Source organism: Microtus pennsylvanicus, chromosome X (assembly GCF_037038515.1).
Source record: "Microtus pennsylvanicus isolate mMicPen1 chromosome X, mMicPen1.hap1, whole genome shotgun sequence".
Lineage (NCBI taxonomy): Eukaryota > Metazoa > Chordata > Mammalia > Rodentia > Cricetidae > Microtus > Microtus pennsylvanicus.
The window spans coordinates 86958355-86979218 of record NC_134601.1 but is presented as its reverse complement, the minus strand read 5'-3'; the positions used below and the strand labels follow the sequence as shown (position 1 = coordinate 86979218).

Genomic DNA, 20864 nt, shown 5'->3' with positions numbered 1-20864 from the left:
TGGCTTAAATACCATGGTGAATACCTCACAAGAAACAGACATATGATGAGAGTTTATTCTAAATTTAAAGAATAATATGAAAGAAGTGAATAACAGAAGATAGAGGGTAAAGAGCAAAATGAGCTTTAAGCCTGTTGGAGAAATGAGAACCTAACAAGTATGGGAAATTAAGGTGTTTTCTTTTTATAGGCAAGAGAAACCAAGCAGAGAGAGAACTCAGGTGTGTTTGACTTCTTGACATTGTAACCTGACATTGTCATTTACAAAGCTGTGCTGGAGAACCATTTGGTTGAGTGAAAAAAAATTTAAAAACCCTCATGTTTCAAGTACGTTTACAATTTTTCACTGGGCTGCATTCATAGCTATCCTGGGCTGTATGTAACCAATGAATTGTGGGTTGGAAATTCCCCCATTAATTCTTAAAAATCAAACAGAAAGTGATAACTATATGACTGGACAACTTTCTTTGAAGAAGGAAGAAGGTGTGTGGGAGATGGTAATTCTGGTAGCTCCTAAAAAGGTAGGTTTAAGAGTGGAGGTAGCATAGAAGAGAAAGTGGGAAGTACACTTGAACACATTGGCACAGAAGACCACTTCCTAAATATAACCCCAGTAGCACAGACACTGAGAGAAACAATAAATGGGACCTCCCGAGACTGAAAAGTTTCAGTAAAGCAAAGGACATGGTCAACAAGACAAAATGGCAGCCTACAGAATGGGAAAAGATCTTCACCAACCCCACATCAGACAGAGTTCTGATCTCTAAAATATTTAAAGAATTCAAGAAATTGGTCATCAAAAGAACAAATAATCCAATAAAAAATGGAGTATAGACTTAAACAGAGAACTCTCAACAGAGGAATCTAAAATGGCTGAGAGACACTTAAGGAAATGCTCAACATCCTTAGTCATCAGAGAAATGCAAATCAAAACAACTCTGAGATTCCATCTTACACCTGTAAGAATGGTCAAGATAAAAAACACTGATGACAACTTATGCTGCAGAGGTTGTGGGGGAAAGGGAACACTTCTGCATTGCTGGTGTGAATGCAAACTGGTACAGCCCCTTTGGATATCAGTATGGTGGTTTCTCAGAAAATTAGGAAACAACCTTCCTCAAGACCCAGTAATACCACTTTTGGGTATATACCCAAAGGATGCTCAATCGTGCCACAAGGACGTGTTCAACTATGTTCATAGCAGCTTTGTTTGTCATAGCCAGAACCTGGAAACAACCTAAATGCCCCTCGATGAGGAAAATGTGGTACATATACACAATGGAGTACTACACAGCAGAAAAAAATAATGACATCTTGAAATCTGCAGGCAAATGGATGGATCTAGAAAACATCATATTGAATGAGGTAACCCAGACCCAGAAAGACCAATATCGTATGGCTTTTAGACATAAAACAAAGAAAACCAGCCTACAATTCACAATCCCAGAGAACCTAGACAACAATGAGGACACTAAGAGAGACACACATGGATCTAATCTACATGGGAAGTAGAAAAATACAAGATCTCTTGAGTAAATTGGGAGCATGGGGACCATGGGAGAGGGTATAAGGGAAGTGGAGAGGAAGGGAGAAGAGCAGGGAAAGTATATAGTTCAATAAAAGCAATAAAAAAAAGAGTGGAGGTAGGTGTTATGGCTAACATCTGTAATCTTAAAGAGGATGAGGCAGGAGGACTATCATGAGTTTGAGGCCATATGGTGTATAATTTGAAACCTTATATCATAAAAACTATTAAGAAAGGAATTGAGCATGGAATTCAGGCAAAGGTAATCTTATGTCTTGTTAGACATAAGATAATGATGACATATTTAAGCAAATGTAATTGAGTGAAAAAAAACAAGCTAAGGAAATCGGTTCACTTGGCTATAAAACTCTAGAAATAGATGAGTTCTTTCATAGCAAATGTGTGAAAGGAAACAAAAGTAGAGGAAACACTTTGATTGGTCATATATATAACCACAGAGAGACAATGAAGATAAATATAAGAACAGATTAGGAATTAGTCCATGGGAAGGGGCAGCTAAGAAGAGGTTAAGTCAAATGTAACCTTTCCTTAGGAAGGAATTAACCATTATAAACCTCTAAAATCAAAATACTTACAGAATGGAGGAAAAGATTTTCTAATGGGGAATAAAAATAAATGTGTCAGGGAAAATAAATAGAGCAAACAGCACACTTAACCCTCAGCTGTTCTCTGAAGATTGAACACTACCTGCTCATAAGTTGTTGGAGCTTTTCTTCCTTGCTCTAGATCAGCTGCAGCTGCTACGAGTAAACATGTTTTCTGTGCAATCAGTAGTCCTTGATCAGAAGGACAAAAAAGGGACAGCTGATAAGAAAAAAACACAACATCAATGAATGCGGAGAATTCTGTCAGCTGAACACAATCAGAATCAAAATCAGCAACATCTTGTCTGAATGAGAAAATTCTGCAGGAAAACCACATGTTGCCATAAAAATGATACAGACTATCACAATGATTTACAGTTTTAATTTTATATTACTTTTCATTGTCTTTAGTACCTTCCTGGAGATAAAAAGCTTCTCTTCTTTAGTTGTTTTCTCAATGACAAGTACTGTCATTAGGCCCTGAATGCCTATCTAGCAATTTACTTCTTGGGTGATGCTGCCATTTATAGGTGATTTTCCCCCTGGGAAGTAGTTTTTCCTTTGTACTGAACAGAGCCCAAATCAGTACTTATATTGTTATGTTTGAAGAGGACAATGTCAAATCCTGACAGGCATTAAACTTAACCTCATCATTAAACCTTGTCCTCTAGTTTTTGGAAATTCTGAGCTTTTTACTATAATAAAACTCTAAGCCACTTTGATTTCTACACGCCAATCTTGTACAAGCATCACCACAAATGTCAAAGCTGAAATGGACTTATGCCATCTAATTAAAACTGCATTTATACAGAAATGTGCAGAACTTGCAGACTTTTTTTTCTTTTTCTTTTCTTTTTTTACAGGTACTTGGGATTGGATTGAGCCCAGGACCTTGTACATGCTAGATAAGTATTCCACCACTGAGAAGCATCCCCAGTCCTCCAAAGACTTGCTTAATCTTCCCAAACATTTAGGGATAACAATCATGACCTTCACTGAATAAATAACATTTAAGTTGTCCAATCTCTTAGGTCTCGGGTTACTTAAGGTGAGGGAACTGTGCTCTTCAGTTCATTCCAGCTCGAAAATTCAGAACATTGACTTGGTCTCAAATTGTCAGATGAGTTATATTCTGTAACCCCTCTGCTTTCATTCCCCCACCAGTATTTGAACCTCTTTCTAACTTTTTAATGTCTGATTTGGAGGTAAATGACTATTTTTGGGTGCTTAAGAGTGAATAATAAATTCACAAATTCTTACATATAGAACCTGCTCCAGAAAAAAAAAGGACACTCAAACTTCTCATCTCTCTTTTCAACCCGTGCTGTTCACAGGTACTTATACTACATTTCGACAGGTGTTTTTATGTGACCTTTCCAAACGTGTTGGTAGCTGGGAACATTGGAGCATGCCCATTCTAAAGAGACTTTTGTTTTAACATAGGACTCTGGAACTCTGTCCTGACAAAGGGAATGGAATAGTTCTGTAATGTTTGTGATGAAATTTACCTTATAGGAAACCATGAAAAAGTTTTTCATTGTCTCCCGATCCTTCGCAGACTGCAGAGCTAAGTTCCAAGCTGAAAGTTAAGATGAATACTATAATTGTGAAAAATTGACTGTTTAGTCTATATCACCATAATCTCTACTGTCAACATTTTCAATACTAATTTACTAGAAAAGGGGTTCTTGGGATTAATTATATTTTACTTAAATTTTTAAGTTTAAAATTAATTAAAATGAAATTAAATAGGTAAATAAACTATTTTGTTTTTGGAAAAAGAAATTGACTTAATGTTTGTGCAGAAACTTTTTGCCAACAAATTTAGAGATTTCTATCACTTCTAATCATCCATTCTAAATCAATGACAAATGAGGTACTGTTTAATTTTTTTAAGTTTGAGACATACAAAAAGAATTCTCAGTAGTAAATCTATCTCTCTAACTACATACCTCTCTGTAACAGTAACAAAGAAACAGGTCATGAATTTGAAAGGGAGTGAGATGTTTGTGGAGCGAAAAATGGGAGAGGTTGGAGGGAGAAAGGGGAGAGGGGAAATGATGTAATTATATATTAATTAAAAATACATGCAAAGAAGAGAGTCTCTAAGTGGTAACTGAAAGTCACCAAGTCATCAAAAAAGAAGTTCAAGCTTAGGAAAGATCAGAATCTACTAAAATCAATGTTTAGAGTATTTATGGAGCATTTTCTATTTTCCAAAGTTTAGTAAAAATCCCAAGTAGGTAAAACAAGGTGAGCAATAAAAATACCGTTATCTTTTCAAACTTTTAAAAGGTCAAAGTCATTAAATATTTATATATTTTAAAATACTTATTTTTCAAATTTCTTAGAATTCACACTATTTGCCCTTTTGCCCAGATGAAATCCTCAAGGAATCCCACAAAACAGGACAGGGTTCATGTAGAACCAGTTCACTCTGTGATACTGTTAAGTCCTTAACTGCCTCAGTAATTTTTATATCATTTTCATTAATTAAAGTCCAGAAAATAAAATGGCACAATTATGAATTGTGTCATTTAATGAACTGTAATAAAATAAACATATATCCACACCAAAAAAGATTTTGGTCATTCCCAGAAAACTGCAAGCTCCCTTCAAGTCCAGGATCCCTTTTTATGGTAAACACTACCTTAATTCTTTTCTTCAGATTTTTAAAAATTATTTTCATATTACTTGCATGATAAAGTCATAGAAACTTCTACACACAGGAATATAGTGCACACCACCCCATTTCCCCTCAATGTTTTTCTTCCTTACCTCCTAAACAGATCACCATTGGATTTTTAACACTGAATCTAACTGTGCATAAACTGAATCATGCATTCTGTACTCTTTAATGTCTGGCTCTTTTTATTCAACAATATGTTTCTGAGATGTATCCATATTGTTGCATGTAGTTTATTTTTGGTGGATCACATCAAAGAATAAGTTCCGCTTTCTAGAGCAGGTTTAGGAAAATAATTTGGAAAATAAAAGTTATAGTTCATCATTTTGTTTTTGATCACTCTCCACAGAAAAGAAAATTGGTATGGAATACTTTGTTATGTGTGAGATAAATATACTTTTTCATATAAAATCCTTAATAAATGATCCTACATAAGAGATTATGCATTTCTATTTTACACACAATGAAACCAAGATTCAGCAAGTTATATACGTATACCAAAGGTTCAAAAGAAAGAGCTAGTGGTATAATAGAATGGTATAATGCCCACAGATTTTCTTTTACCTATTTTCCTGAACCAATTGGCATCATTAACTCTAGAATCCAAAGTTGAAGGATCTTCATCAAAACACTGATAAAATTTCAGGAGTGCTGTATCAAATAGGAAAATGGGATATTTATCTTACATGCTAGCAAAGTTCTTAATCATCCTTTAAGATAGTATGAACCTAGAAGGTTCATTTCTGTATATATATATATATATATATATATATATATATATATATATATATATATATGATTGCATATCAAAAATAATCCAAGCGAGAAAAAGCATTACTATGTTTCATGAAAGCATTAACTCAAACTTTGAGGGAACAAACATATCTTTAGAGAGGATTATAAATTTAATTATTACAATTATTCACTACTTGAGGCACATAGAATAAAAAGCAGGAATAATAAGTAAAATGCTAAAATGATGCTTAGTATACATGAATCTCTGGGTTCAATCTCTGGCACCAAACAAAACACCCTAAAATAATTCATAGTATCATTGGGCTGGCATAATATTTACTTAGCTTCCACAATAAGTATAATATAGAACTAGAACATGCTATCACCACAAGAAAGCATTTATTACTCACCCCATGCTCTTCTCAGAAAAAGAATACCAACCAGTAATGTTTTCTTTGAAAAGCTTAGGCTTTGAGTCATTTTGCTATGTTTATAATCCTGTATTTGAATATAAAATTCAACTATTGTTGTAAGTAGATTAAAGTTTCTAAGATACAGACTTTTGGGTGTACTCGGAAATGATATATCCTTTGAGTAGAAGGGACACCACCAAATAAAGCATGGTGCTAGTAAAAAGAATGTGGTGTTGTAGATAGCAGTTTATAGAAGTGGCCAGGAAAGATTATGCGTAGGTAGAGGAGAGGAGATGACACTGACTTGTGTAAATAGACAAAATAAGAGAACAAACAATTCAAGTTAGATTAAGAAGACACAAAACAACCAGCAGTGCTCAGAGAATTTCATTCGTCATGTTCATTTTTACATGTCCAATTATAGGACAGGAAATTAAAAGGGAAGGAAGGATGAGGGGGAGGGAAAGAGAGCAGGAGGGAGGGAAGTATCTTTAAAACAAATTAGGATAAAAATGTACTAAAATCACATTTAGAAGTAGATGTTAGTAATGGCAAACATTTCCCTTCTTGTGGATAAAAAACTAAAATAGTTCCCTGTGGTAAACATTAATAATGAGCATGAAGTTTAAAATATTAGAGTCAGTATGTTCAATATATTGGGAGAATTCAAGAGAGGATAGAGGCAAGATGAAGGATTGAAAATAGTAAGGACATAATTACCTGTGTTCAAGTAAGTCAGAAGTTTGTCCATTTCTTTCTTTCTAAAAATTGAAGAAAAGGGAGTTTTTATGTACTAAACCTTTACTGTAGAAAATAATTGAAAGAAACACTGTGTCTGAGAATTGGGCTAAAAATGACAAAATGTACAGTTTCTAGTTCAATGATAATCTATGACTCCAGCACATACCCTCCGCTGTCGGACACGGTCACTCAGACCAGTGTGCTCACACTTTTCTCTCTTTCTCTACCCTCCGCTGTCGGACACGGTCACTCAGACCAGTGTGCTCACACTTTTCTCTCTTTCTCTACCCTCCGCTGTCGGACACGGTCACTCAGACCAGTGTGCTCACACTTTTCTCTCTATTTCTACTATTCTCAGCGAATGATTTCAATAACTGACAAGCTTTCATATTTGGGAACAGGTAGTAACCTCTGGGATTTATAAGCTCTGTTTCCTTTCTAAAGGTTTATGTATTTTATGTGTATGTGTGTTCACCTGCATGCATGTATATGTACCACATGTGTGCAGTACCTACAGAGGCCAGAAGAGCACATCAGATCCTCTGAAACTACAGTTACTGGTGGTTGTGAGCTGGGAACTGAACCTGGGTCCTCTGCAGGAACAAGTGCTCTTAATTGCTGAACCTCCTCTCCAGGCTGTCTGTTTTTGCTCTGTGTGTGTGTGTTTTGTTTTGTTTTGTTTGTTTCAGGACAGGGATTTAAATCTCTGTCTTAAGTAAAATTGTATAGATGCCTAATGTCTAAGAAAAAGTAATGTTCAGGGGTAGAATACTTGTCTCAAATGAGATGCTTTAGATTCTGTCTCCAGCACTGAAAAGAAGTGGAGGTGCTCCGAGGGAAGTAAGAGTAGACGGTGGACTGGAACCTCATCTTTAAGGAAATATCACATAATTTCCATCATTCTGAGGAAAGCCATCTAAAATACCTGTTTATCTAATACAAACTCGTCATTCTAGAGCTGAGGAAACACACCTTATAGCAGGGATGGTTTACAGGAGGCGACACGGTTAGTGAATAGTCAAGTTTTTACCCTGATCTTTTAATCAATACAAACTCCTCATTCTAGAGCTGAGGAAACACACCTTATAGCAGGGATGGTTTACAGGAGGTGACACAGTTAGTGAATAGTCAAGTTTTTACCCTGATCTTTTAATCTTCTGTCAAATTGGTTTAAGGGGTTAAGAAATTTTAGCAAAGGATTATGGCTTCCCATTCTATTTTTAGGAGACTGGAAGTGGATATTCTGACCTAACAAGTAAAAAGCAGAACAGACTGAAAAACCAACTCTTCTTGACTCCATAACAGTAGTGAGGAACAAGGGCAAGTTACTGCTGAGGTGGACCAGTGAATACAGTGAGACACAGAGCAGAGTCTTGGGCCTGGAAATGATGGGGGGAACTAAAGCCTTAGTTAGAAAAGCTGGCTTATGGTTGGCAAATCACTGGATGCTTATCCTGGACAAGTCTTAGAGCTAAAAACTACAAGTCATAAAGGAGGCCTCCACACTTTTACAAAATTCAGCTCCATAGCTTAGCCAGGTACTCACAGTAGGCACTGGAGAAAAATCCTGTCATGTTTCTGGCAAGCATGGGGAAAGCGAATCATTTTGAAATGTTCCAAAATACCATGTTCTTTAAAAATATTTGTTTTTATTTTGTGTATATGACTACTTTGCTTGCATATATGCACATGCAAAATATATTTTGCTTGGAGTCCATGGTGGTCAGATGAGAGTGTCAGATCCCCCTGAAACTGGAGTTGTGGATGGTAATCCACCATGTGGGTGTTAAACCAAATTCAGGTTCTCTACAAGTACACCATAGCTCTTAATGGATGAGTCACTGCCCCAGCCCCTCTGCTCTTTTAGAAATTATTTCTTGTTACTGTGTGTGGATATAAATGCCACAGTGCATGTCTGAAGGGCGGAGGACAACCTTGTGGAGTCAGTTCTATACTTCCATCTTTATCCAGAGAGCAAACTTAGGTTGCCAGGCTTGCTTAGCAAGAGCCTTTACCAGCTGAGCCACCTTGTTGTGTTCTTTCAAAATAATACCTCTCCTCTAAGCAAGCTACTTTACCAGAGTTTAACCTTTGGGTGTATTTCCAGAGCTTGATTCAATGGAACTCGCTAAAACCAGTTTACTTAAGCTACCGTGTCCATATAAATGGGGGGGGGGGGAGTAGAGGAAATAGTAGAACTATTTCTCTCCCCAATAACTCACCACCACACAACTAAATAGCATATTTGCAGCAGTTCTTGACACATCATGTCTGTCTCTTGAGGAAATAGAAAATTATACTAAAAGGCAAAAAGTAATTTGAAGACACAGAGGCAGCATTAGACAGACATGGGAGAGATGATAAAATGATCAGATTAGGACTCTCTCCTCTCTCTCCTCTCTCTCTCTCTCTCTCTCTCTCTCTCTCTCTCTCTCTCTCTCTCTCTCTCTCTGTGTGTGTGTGTGTGTGTGTGTGTTAAAACCAGGTCTATTTATCATACAGCTGACATGTGTGGCAGGAGTGGCAGATCACACCACCCCAGTCAGGAGCACATGCATGTAGAAGCGCTTACATAGCCAAGCAGGAAATCATACAGGAGGAGGGAAGAAACTGGGATTCCTACAATCCCCTCTGAGGATACACTCCCAGTGATCAAAGGACTTCCAACTAGGCCCTGCTTCCATATCACAAAATCTCTCAATACTGCCTTCCTGTGAGCCAAGACTTCAATCACAAAGGACGGGACCTCAACCTATGTCCAAACCACACCAAAAACCTCACAAAAAAGATAGCAGAGTCAAACATTTAAAATATTAAGAGAGAAAAAAATGACCAAATTTGAATTCTGTACTCTATAAAAACTTTTAAAGGAGAAAAAAAGAAAGACTTCTTTAGAAAAACAAAAAATAAATAAGAACATGACTATTTCTAAGAAAATGGTCAAAAGACATTGAATCTATGCCTTGCCAATGTAAACTTTCTGGCATTTAGAATTGTAAGCAATTTCTGTTGTAGAGTATTTTATCGTAACCGTCTAAATGGAAAGTAGAGGATGTAAGCCAGTGAGACAGCATTTGTCTAACATGCACATGGTCCCATGTTTGATCCCTACCACTGGAAGTAAACAAAAGACTTTTTATCTGTCATATTTTTAGTGGGCCAAGACACCTGTCTATTACATAAGACAATAAAATGGGGAGAGAGGTATTCAGAGAGGTGTGAAGGAACTGTATTTGTTCTCAGGTGACTTGGCTCTCTAGAGAATAAAAACAACTGACTCCACCAGCTCCCCCAAACTCTACCCACTCTCACCTGAAATACTGGAATTCATAAATAGTCACCACAGGGTTTCAGACTACAAGGTAAATATATAGACACCGAGTACTTTCCTATATCAACAAAGATCAAATGGAATTTGAAATAAAAAATAATTCCAGATAGAGGACCTGTCCTGCTTACCCCAACCAACAAGTCTCTCCCATGCTGCATCCAACCTTTCTACCCAGTAAAACCCCATACATCCTTCTCCAAGGTCTAACCTAGTGAGTCTTCCTAGTCCTCTTCCTTACGAACCATCCAAAACCCATTAGATCTATCCCAAGTCCTAAGTCCAATGCCTCAGCTTAGTCAGGCCACTGCTACCTGAATAGTAACTAATCTATAGGATACCCCCAGGACCCACCCTGCCCACTCTGATCCACTGGTGCCTCCCATACCATGTCAAACCTCTCCACCCTGCCAGATCTACCTCCACACTCAAGGTTTGAACCAGGACACACATGCTGGACACAGAGAGGTTGAATTGCTGCCTCTAGAGCCTTTATTAACCCAGCTATAAACCCTGCGATCTACAGTGGTGACATACTTGCATGCTACAATGGTACAATAGTGGCACAAACATTGTGGGAGTAACCAAGCACTATCTGATTGGATTCAAGGTTCATTCTATGAGACAGAGCCCATGCTTGACACTTCTTGGGTGTCTGAAACTCGATAGGTCACAGGCCTATGAAAAACCAAATACTACTCTTCTATTAAAGTAATATAGCAATAAAATGACTCCCAATTATATTCTGTTACATCCATAGATCTGTATTTTCCTAAACCATCATTAGAGGAGCATCTTCCTTCTGTAGATTGGAACAAATACGGTCAAACTGGACAAAGAGTGAGTCACTTGGGAACAGACAGTCCTAAATGGGATATCTTCATCAAAACCCTCCCCTCAGAACTCAGGGAGCTATGCGGAAAGAGGAGATGGAAAGATTATAAGAGCCAGAGGGGATGGATGACTCCAAGGAAACCTTGTTTTCCAGACACAACAAGACTGATGAACTCACAGAAACTGGGGCAACGTGCACAGGTTCAAGCCAGGCAGGGCTCCAGAGTTGAGAGGAAGAACTGAACGTCAGTTCCCATTTCTAACCAAAAAGCAATCTTCCCATTTCTAACCAAAAAACAATCTCCAATTGTCAACTGCTTGCAAAGGCAAAATTAGTTTTCTCCAATGAAATCTCATGGCGTGTATAAACCACACTTAGGGTAAGGCCCAATGCCCAGCAGTAGATGCCAACACAAAATGAAGCCAATGGTGTTATAGTTTTTTTTTTTGTCTCATATTGCTTTGGGTACTTTTTAAAAATCTTACTGATCTTTTCTTGTATACTATGGTTTCCGATTTTTGTGTTTCTATATGTTTTATAGTGTGTACTTTTTGTGCTTTTTTATTTTTCATATATATTCTGGTTTGTTTGGGGTTTTTTTGTTTGTTTGTTTACCTGTGGGTTTTCAAAAGAGAAGGAGAAAAGGACGTGGAATTGGGTGAGTAGAAAGGTGGACGAGGATACGGGAGGAGAGGAGAAGGGAAACTGCGATCGGAATATATTGTATGGATTTTCAATAATAAAAAAATGAGCCTGGGACCTGAATAGAAAGAGTTCTCAAAAGAAGAAAAAATGACTAAGAAGTATCTCAAAGGGACGGAGTGGGAGAGTAATGAAAGATTTTTTTGGCTCTTCAAGACAGCATTTTTTTCTGTAACAGTGTTGAAGCTTGGACTATCTGAGGGACCTTGTCAGTAGGACCAGGATCAATCCGTGGAGCGAGAGCCCATTCGCTATGGTGGAACGCCATGCTCAGCCTTAATGCGGGGGAAGGGGCTTGGCCTTGCCCAAATTAATGTGCCAGACTTTGTTGACTCCCCATGGGAGCCCTTACCCATTGGAAGGAATGAATGGGGGGTGGCTGGGAGGAGGTGAGGGGGGCAAGAGGTGTGGTGGGAAGAAAAACTGCAGTTGGAATGTAAATACCTATTGCTGAAGACACCATGTACTTCAGACAAGGGACCTAGAGGATCCTGAGCTGGAACTGACCTGAATGCCTCCTCCCTGAGGACTCCCAGAAGGTACCATGAACGTTTCCTAAGGAGGGAAACAACCAGCAAACCTACCCAGCTGCTACAACAATGAAACCACAACAAACAACCAACATGGCAGTAGTGTGATCCATACTCTGGAGGTAATCAAAAGTTCTCTAAATGGACTTCCCACTTAATAATAGGAAAATCATTCCTGGCACTGGAAACCTAGCCAAATACCCAGGGCTAGTGAAGCCATGGATCCTAAAGGAGAACCTACAACCACCACTCAACAAAACCAGCACAATTCCTAACTATGTTCTAGATACTTTTCCCTATAGTATCTCTCATCAAGGAAGTGGGGAGACTTGAAGCAGGCCTTCATAAATTTAGTCAACTGATCTTTGAGAAAGGAGCAAAGGTATTCTTTGAGACAGTAGTGAAACAATGAGACATTCATGTGCAAAATATATAATGCATACATAGACCTTTCTTTTTATAATGATTAGCTAAAAACAGACCATGGACCTAAATGTAAGTAACAAAAGTATAAAACTCACATATAATAACATCAAAGAAAACATATATGACCTTGAATACACTCATTCCTTTTTAGATAGAATAGTATATGCATTTTGGCATATGAGGCTCTCAAATTTCCATGTAGGGCCTGAGAAAGCTGGTTTAAAAAAGAGGATACAGCTTCTTGAGCTTATAGTTCATGATCCTAGAGAAGTTAAGTAATAAGGTGAACCCTAAGGAAAACATATATAGATCTATTTGGAAAGTCAAGATCATAATGGGGTCATCCACTGAAACAGTCTACCTGAGCTAATGGGGAGCTCACCAACTCCAGCCGGACAGGGAAGGAACCAGCATAGGATCAAACTAGACCCTCTGAATGTGGTTGACAGTTGTATGGCTGGGGCAGACTGCGGGGACACTGGCAGTAGCACCAGGATTTATCCCTACTGCTTATACTGGCTTTTTGGGAACCTGTTCTCTTTGGATAGATACCTTGCTCAGCCTAGATATAGTAGGGAGGGCCTTGGACCTTCCCCAAAGCAATGTGCCTTACCCTCTCCGAGGAGTGGATGGGGGTGGGATGCGGGGGTAAGTGGAGGGAATGGGAGGAGGGGAGGGAGTGGGAACTTTGATTGGTATGTATAATAAAAAAAAAAGATAGTTTGTTTTCTTTAAAAAAGCATAAAAAAAGAGTTTCTGCCTGTTTGTGAGCTCCTGAGCAGCTAGTACATTGGGTAGGAACTAAAAACGAAGTAAAAACGCCTGCCACAGCATAAGCATCAGCACTCTAAAGCTATAGGAGGGCTGACTGCAGTTTCTGGTCAGAAAAACCTCCAACCAGGCCATGAGCGTTAGGCTTGGCTCTCACAAACCTAGAAGCAGGCAGAGTCAGCCAAAAGCCTAGCAGAGGATCCAGGTGTAGCTTAGCAGTTTTAGGTTTGTGCAAACGGTCAAAAAGACTAGAAACATGAAGTAAAAGAGGTCCAGGTGGACTCTCTGAATATGGCGGACAATGAGGGCTGCTGAGAAGCCAAGGACAATGGCACTGGGTTTTGATCCTACTTCATGTTCTGGCTTTGTGGGAGCCTAGCCAGTTTGGATGCTCACCTTCCTAGACCAGGATGGAGGGGGGAGGACTTTGGACTTTCCACAGGGCAGGGAACCCTGACTGCTCTTCGGACTGGAGAGGGAGGGGGAGAGGATTGGGAGGAGGGGGAGGGAAATGGGAGGTTGAGAGGAGGAGGAAATTTTTTTTTCCAAAAAAAAAAAAAAAAGAGGTCCAGGTGGGGAAAAAACCCTCTAAACAGGTTCCAGTGTGTTTTATAATGTGCACAGGCTTAAGAAAGAAAGGACATTGAGCCTATAATTCGTGATCCTAGAGAAGCTAAATAAGAAGGTGAACCCAAAGAAAAACATATAGTTATCCTCCTGGATATTGGAAGTAGACAAGATTGCCAGGCAAAAATTGGGAACTTGGGGGTGGGGTGGGGGTAAGAAGAGATGGGGAGAGAAAAGTGAGAAGGGGGGATGGGGAGAGCTTGGGGGAATGGGATGGTTCGGATGGAGGAGGGGTGGATGTGGGAGCAGGGAAGTTGATATCTTAATTAAGGGAGCCATTTTAGGGTTGGCAAGAGACTTGACTCTAGAGGGGTTCTCAGGTGTCCAAGGAGATGTCCCTAGCTAGTTCCTTGGGCAGCTGAGGAGAGGGAGCCTGAAATGGCCCTATCCTATAGCCACACTGACGAATATCTTGCATATCACCATAGAACCTTCATCTGGTGATGGATAGAGATAGAGACAGAGACCCACATTGGAGCACTGGACTGAGCTCTCAAGGTTCAAATGAGGAGCAGATGGAGGGAGAACAGGAGCAAGGAAGTCAGGACCGCGAGGGGTGTGCCCACCCACTGAGACAGTGGGGCTGATCTAATGGGAGCTCACCAAGGCCAGCTGGACTGGGACTGATGAAGCATGGGATCAAACCGGATTCTCTGAACGTGGCGGACAATGGTGGCTGACTGAGAAGCCAAGGACAATGGCACTGGATTTTGATCCTACTGCATGTACTGGCTTTGTGGGAGCCTATTCTGTTTGGATGCACACCTTCCTAGACCTGGATGGAGATGGGAGGTCCTTGGACTTCCCACAGGTCAGGGAACCCTGACTGCTCTTTGGACTGGAGAGGGAGGGGGAGAGGAGTGGGGAGAGGGGGAGAGGAGTGGGAGGAGGGGAGGGGGTGGAAATTTTTAATAATAATAAAGGAAAAAACAAAAAGGAAAGAATATGGGTATAGACAGAGAAAGACATAAACAGTTTTAAAAATAATAAGGCCTTTAAAAAGTCATATAAAAGAAAAAAGCCACGTAAGATGGGAAACACACAGGGAGTCTGGATCCTATATAGTATCGTGTTGGTTCTGATTTTTTTGAATGCTGATGAGGAAACAACTACTGGCAAATATGGGCTTGTGAAGAGGACTGCAAAAATGAACCAACTTAGATACATTAGGGCTATCTTAACTTTAAAAAAGAAGTCAAAATGCATTTGTCAAATGGAAGTTAAAAATACTGTGGAGAAGTGTTCCTGTTTTTGTTCCCACAGGAGACGGGAGGCTGTGGATCCCTTCAGGAATGATATGGATCAGGCTTGATAAAGGGAGACCTCCTGAATCTTGACAAGTGATATATATCAACAAAGGTAATAGCTGGTCTTCTCAGCACTTGGCCATTATCTCTAATTTTCTCAGGAACCCTTAAAGATGCCTTTTCCCGCAGACAGCAGGAATCAGTTTGGAGAACGTGATAGCTACCCTTCCCAAGAAGGGTGTATGGGAGGTTGTTGGTTATTTGGTGAGTTATGGATGTTTTTGATCATTTAGGAGAATATAATTTATTAATACAAATTTAAAGTTATTTTGTTATACTGTATATATGTTTCTACTCTTGTTTGGGGTATTGTGCTAATGCAGGTCATTTTTAAAATGCAATGTAGAAATGAGGTTAATAGTTAATCTAAGGTGATCAGACTTGTAGTCACATTAGATATGTTCTCAAGATCATACAGAGATATATTTTCCATATAAAAATGGTCTTCAAACATTTCAAATACATATAAAATATGGCATTTAAAATGTTTTGTTAACATAGAGATTTTAATAAAATGAGACACATCTGCTCCTGGAAGCACCAATTTACTTTATAAAAGGATGATGGGCATTGAAGAAACTCCATAGTAGTTTGCTTCCATTTGGCAAGGTAATCAATTTGGGAAAGAAACTTCTTTTGCCTTGATTGCTTTACAGTATGATGTATAAATTGGAAATGCAGGACCCTCAGGAAAGTAATTGCTGAACTTTGCCAAAACAAAGGTGGGATGGTCCTTCAGGGTTCCTGCTTCACAAAGAGTCTGCCAGAAATTCTGCAGAGCACAGAGGAAAGAGGCTGACAAACTGTCAGTACAAGGCAGGGCAGTCCTTCCTATTTCCTGCTTCATTGAAAAGTCTGCCAGATACTCTAGGCCTGTATGATGAAGATGGATGTCCCGGCATTGCAGAGGAACTTTGGGTGACTGTCCAGGCAGTCAGATGTCTCTGTCATTTCTAGAGTTTTGGAAGTTGCTTGCAATGTACTTCCTGTTTACTCGGGTAATATTATATCCTTCTGGGTCTTTGATGGAGCTAAAGACTAAATAATTAGAGGCATAGCTATGACAGAAAGTGAATTATGTATAAAACTTTGGAATCACTAAGATCGATAAAGGAGTATTTTCTCTGAATTCGCTAAATACATATAGACTAAATATTGTAAATGTAATTCTTACTTGACAACTGCTTTTGTTGTATACAGTTTTACTATGTTAAAGTTAAAACCTTTCATTTTTATGTAGACAAAGGGTGAAATGTTCTAGAACATTAAGATGTGTTACAATTGTTTATGCTGTGAAACATTTGTTTAATGATGCAAAGATGTGTTGCAGTCTTTTATTTTGCATTTGTTTAACTGTGAAGCTGTGTTACTCTATCTGTTTAAAATACTTGATTGGTTTAAATAAAGAGTTGAACGGCCAATAGCTTGGCAGAAAAGGATAGACAGAACTGGTAGGCAGAGAGAATAAGTGTGAGAAGAAATCTGGGATGAAAAAGCTTTCGGAGCTAGAGAAGGAGGAGGACTCCAGGAGACAGCCACCCAGTTACACAGCAAGCCACGGATAAAGATACAAAGAAAGAAAGGTATTCAGAAATACAGAGGCAAAAGGTAGACAGGATAATTTAAGAAAATCTGGCTAGAAATAAGCCACACTAAGGCCATGTATTCATAAGTAAGAATAAGACTCCATGTGTGATTTATATGGGAGCTGAGTGGAGGCCCCCCAAAGAGCCAAAGAGCAAAGAGTGAAGAGTAGAAACCAACAACAATGCATGGTATATTGGAGCAATGCTTGATAAACTAGGCCACTTTAAAATCAAAAACTCCTATTTTTCACAATTCAGTATCAAGACAATAAAGACAAGCCACAGATTGGTAGAAAATACCTGAAAAAGACACATCAGATAAATAACTGACATCTAAAGTATATAAAGAATTCATAAGACTCAACATAAAGAAGACAACTCAATTAAAAGTGGGCCTAAAGAACTCCTAGACATGGTGGGGAGATAAGGGGGTAGAAGGAGGGGTGGGAGGGAGAATTGGGGTTGGAATGTAAAATGAAATTATACAATATATATCTATATATCTCTCTCTATATATCTTGTAGACTGGTGAACACTCTGAGGTACTGGGATGATGGTTAGCCTGGAGAGGGCAAGAACACCCTATACTGCCTAGCACTTTGTGTCATGTATATGTTTCATCCAGCTCTTCCTGAACTAACAATTAATAATAAACTGTAAAATAAGTCAAGTGTTTTGCTGAGTACTGCAAGTCAGACTAGCAATTAATGAATTTGGAAAAGGGGACCTTGGATTTCCTGTCTGGGCCAGTCAGAAATATCTGAGGCCTGGATTTGCATTGGCATGTGAAGTAGGGGCAGTTTTATAGGGCTGAACCCTTTAACTTGTGAAGAGTAGACTTCATGGTGTCATTTGTTGGCACTGGAATCAGGACAAGTATTTGTTAGACTGTCTTGGCTCATAGGAATATGGTTTGAATAGAGAAAAAATGAAAGGGCAAGGGTCAAGGACCTTGAGACCTGAGTAGTCACATGGCCACTCAAGGCATGGAGTAGCAGCTGATTTGTGCTTAGTAAAAGTTTACATTGGAATTTAGAATGGTTCCAATTCCCAGACAGTTGTTTCATTGGATCCACAAGGAAATGAAAATTAGTAAGTAAGGGTGACATATTCAATCCATTGCATCAGTATCTGTAATAGCTAGATGGAAAAGAAAGAAGTTGGATTATAATTTAATATTAGCCTGAGCTCAGATTTTATTAAGTCTGTGATGGCAACTAGCTTAAAGTAGCTTAGTCACCAAGAGAAAAAAGAAGAATAGATAAAACACTTTTATGGGGCATATTTTGAGTTTTTCTCTTTTTATCATATTTTTGTAAATTAAGATATAATTTCATCATTTCCCCCTTCCTTTCCTTCCTCCAATCCCTTCCATGCACTACCTCATTACTCCCTTTAGAAACCATGATCTTTTTGTCTGAGAAAACACTTCTGAAACAAAAGAGCAGTAAAAAAAGGGGGTCATGTAAAACCAATAAAGTATTGAAAGCAGGTAATATAATATGAGGTTTCATTTTGTAGATTGGTATAATTAGTTTTCTGAAAGTCTCCCAAAAGATTCTGAAAGTGTCAAATTTGTGACAGTGTCCCTGGCTTTGAATGTTGCATTACCAGAGGCTGGTAAGACCAAAGAGAGTCTCTACTGGTTCCACAACACTAAAGGGCTCTAAACAAGTCTCTTCTATTTATCCCACTTTGGGGAAGTTTAAAAAGTCATAAGGTAGAAAATTATAAAGTGCAAAAATTTCTTATCTTAAATCATGTGGGATAACATTTTTGCAGATGTTAGAGATTGAAAAAGAAGCTGTATTCCTTTAATGATAAACTTTACTTGGGACCCAAGGCTTGCATGTAAGTAGGCAAAATTAGATATGGAGAAGAAAAGTTTGTAGAACTTTTTAGCATAGGAGCCTCATGCACAGTGGCACTCGAACCTGTTGTTGAAGTCCTAACAATTGGGAAGGCACAACAGTATAAAGGTTCATAGATTAAGGCAGTAATGTGGGTGGAAATTGGAATGTTTAATCAGACTTTGTATAAACAAACTGTGTATCCTTTATCTAAATGCTTCATGCAAGTGGATAGTGTCTGACTGGGAAATGCCTCTCTTCCTAGTGCTATAAAATAAAGATGCATCAATGGAATCAAAACCTGTTGATACTATGCTAATGGAAACTAATCTTAGAAATGTAAAGGGTCATGGGGTGAAGGGGAAAGTTTGGAGGAGGCCTAATATATTTTGATAGGCTTTTCATGACATGGTTATGTCTCTTTTACTTGATTGCAGGGTAAGTTTGAATACTGAAATTTTACTGAGAAATATTTCTTTTATGTACTATTATAAAACAAAAGACATGTAAATCTATTATTGTTAGTTGGATGGGCTAAACGGGACACATGAAAGCATATATAAGCTTGTTACTGGAAATTAATGGAAACTGTCCTATAAATAAAGTACACAAAATCTTCTCCAAAGCTGCAATACCCACAATGTCTCAGGTGATGTTGGAAAAATATCCTAAAAGAGTGGCTAGTGCTCAGATGGAAGCATTTTTACACGCACACATGCAAACACACACACACAGTCCAATAAGCTCTCAACTGACCAAACAGAAAAGAGTCTTTTAATACATGGGTGGCAGTTCCAAGATTTGGAAGGAAAGCACTCTATAAAATAAATAAATAAATAAATAAATAAATAAATAAATAAATAGTAAAAGCAAACCAGTTCAACAGACTATATACTGTTTCGTCAGCAGTAACAGAAGAATGGAACACTGGAAAACACCCTGTGTTTGGGTACTGACTCACCGGCAGGGACTAAAGGCCTGGCCATATAATCAGACAGAAGGGTAATGGAAAATTGGTCTTTCAAAGGATGTATTTATGAGGCACAGCCCTATGGAAAACCACTATGGGAGTCCTAGAGGTACATTAGAATAGGACCTGCTGCTATTTATCAGAAGCACCTGCTCGATTTAGAAGGTGATTGGAGCTATCAAGTAGATATCCCTGTATGCTCCCTTGAATTGGCCACCTGGTGTGATGAAATGAGTGAACATCAAGGCTCTGCATTAATTCAGAGAGAGAGGCTGGGTGTTGATGCAACCTTTTTATACCCTCCAAGGTACAGAAGGCCCACAACTGTTCTGTTTTCCAAGGAGAGACAACAGTTGAAGATGGCCCTGAGAACAGCTAGCAGACTGAATTGATGCTGATAGTCACGGGAGATCTTAATGGGAATAGACAGTTAACTCTAAAGTGAGTTTTGCTTGCCTGGTGTTGTATAAAAATGCTCACCATGGTATAAGACAACTAGAACAGAATATATCATGTTGGTGTGACCTGCTGAGTCACATTTCCTCAGACTAAAAAAAAAAAACACATTTTACAATTCTTACTAACAATGGCCAAAGTTCTTCCTCTGAGTAACAGAGATGATGAACAGGCAATTTAAACAATGGTTGTTAAAAACAGTGCGGGATAGGGCTGGGAATATAGTTTAGTGGTAGTGCACCTGACTAAAATGTGAGGTTCAAACTTTATATAAAAGTTGTATATTTTTTATTTAAATGATTTATAACAATAGATACAGTCTGACTGGAAAATGCTCCCACTCCTAGTACTGCAAAACCTATCAATGAAACCAAAGCCTGTTAGTGATAAGCTCATAGAATGTAAACATAAAAATACAAAGAATGGTAGACCCTAGTGGTTTGTTTCTGCATTTCAAAGGATTGACCCAATAGTCATAGGGTTATTAAGTCAGACATAGAGTTTCTAGTGGACTCTTTAGAAGGAGCTGAGCATCACCTATAGTAAAGAAACTGACTTCTTCCTTTCTTATTTTTAGCCCTTTCATTTCTTTCTTTTTTATTATTAAAAATTTCTGCCTCCTCCCCACCTCCCATTTCCCTCCCCTTCCCCCCTCCTCTCCCCCTCCCTCTCCAGTCCAAAGAGCAGTCAGGGTTCCCTGCCCTGTGGGAAGTCCAAGGACCTCCCATCTCCATCTAGGTCTAGGAAGGTGAGCATCCAAACAGGCTAGGCT

The 20864-nt window shown here is 38.7% G+C and overlaps 1 protein-coding gene across 1 annotated transcript in view; it reads right to left on the bottom strand.

The window, feature by feature from the left end:
• Tex11 (testis expressed 11) overlaps window positions 1-20864 on the bottom strand; it is a 277507-nt gene that overhangs the window by 63219 nt on the left and 193424 nt on the right. Inside the window, exons 20-23 of the mRNA XM_075957716.1 lie at window positions 6684-6724; window positions 5380-5466; window positions 3638-3708; window positions 2233-2349 (exon numbers count right to left, since the gene is read on the bottom strand). Of these exons, the coding sequence (XP_075813831.1) occupies window positions 2233-2349; window positions 3638-3708; window positions 5380-5466; window positions 6684-6724 (316 nt within the window). The remainder of the gene's footprint in view (window positions 1-2232; window positions 2350-3637; window positions 3709-5379; window positions 5467-6683; window positions 6725-20864) is intronic.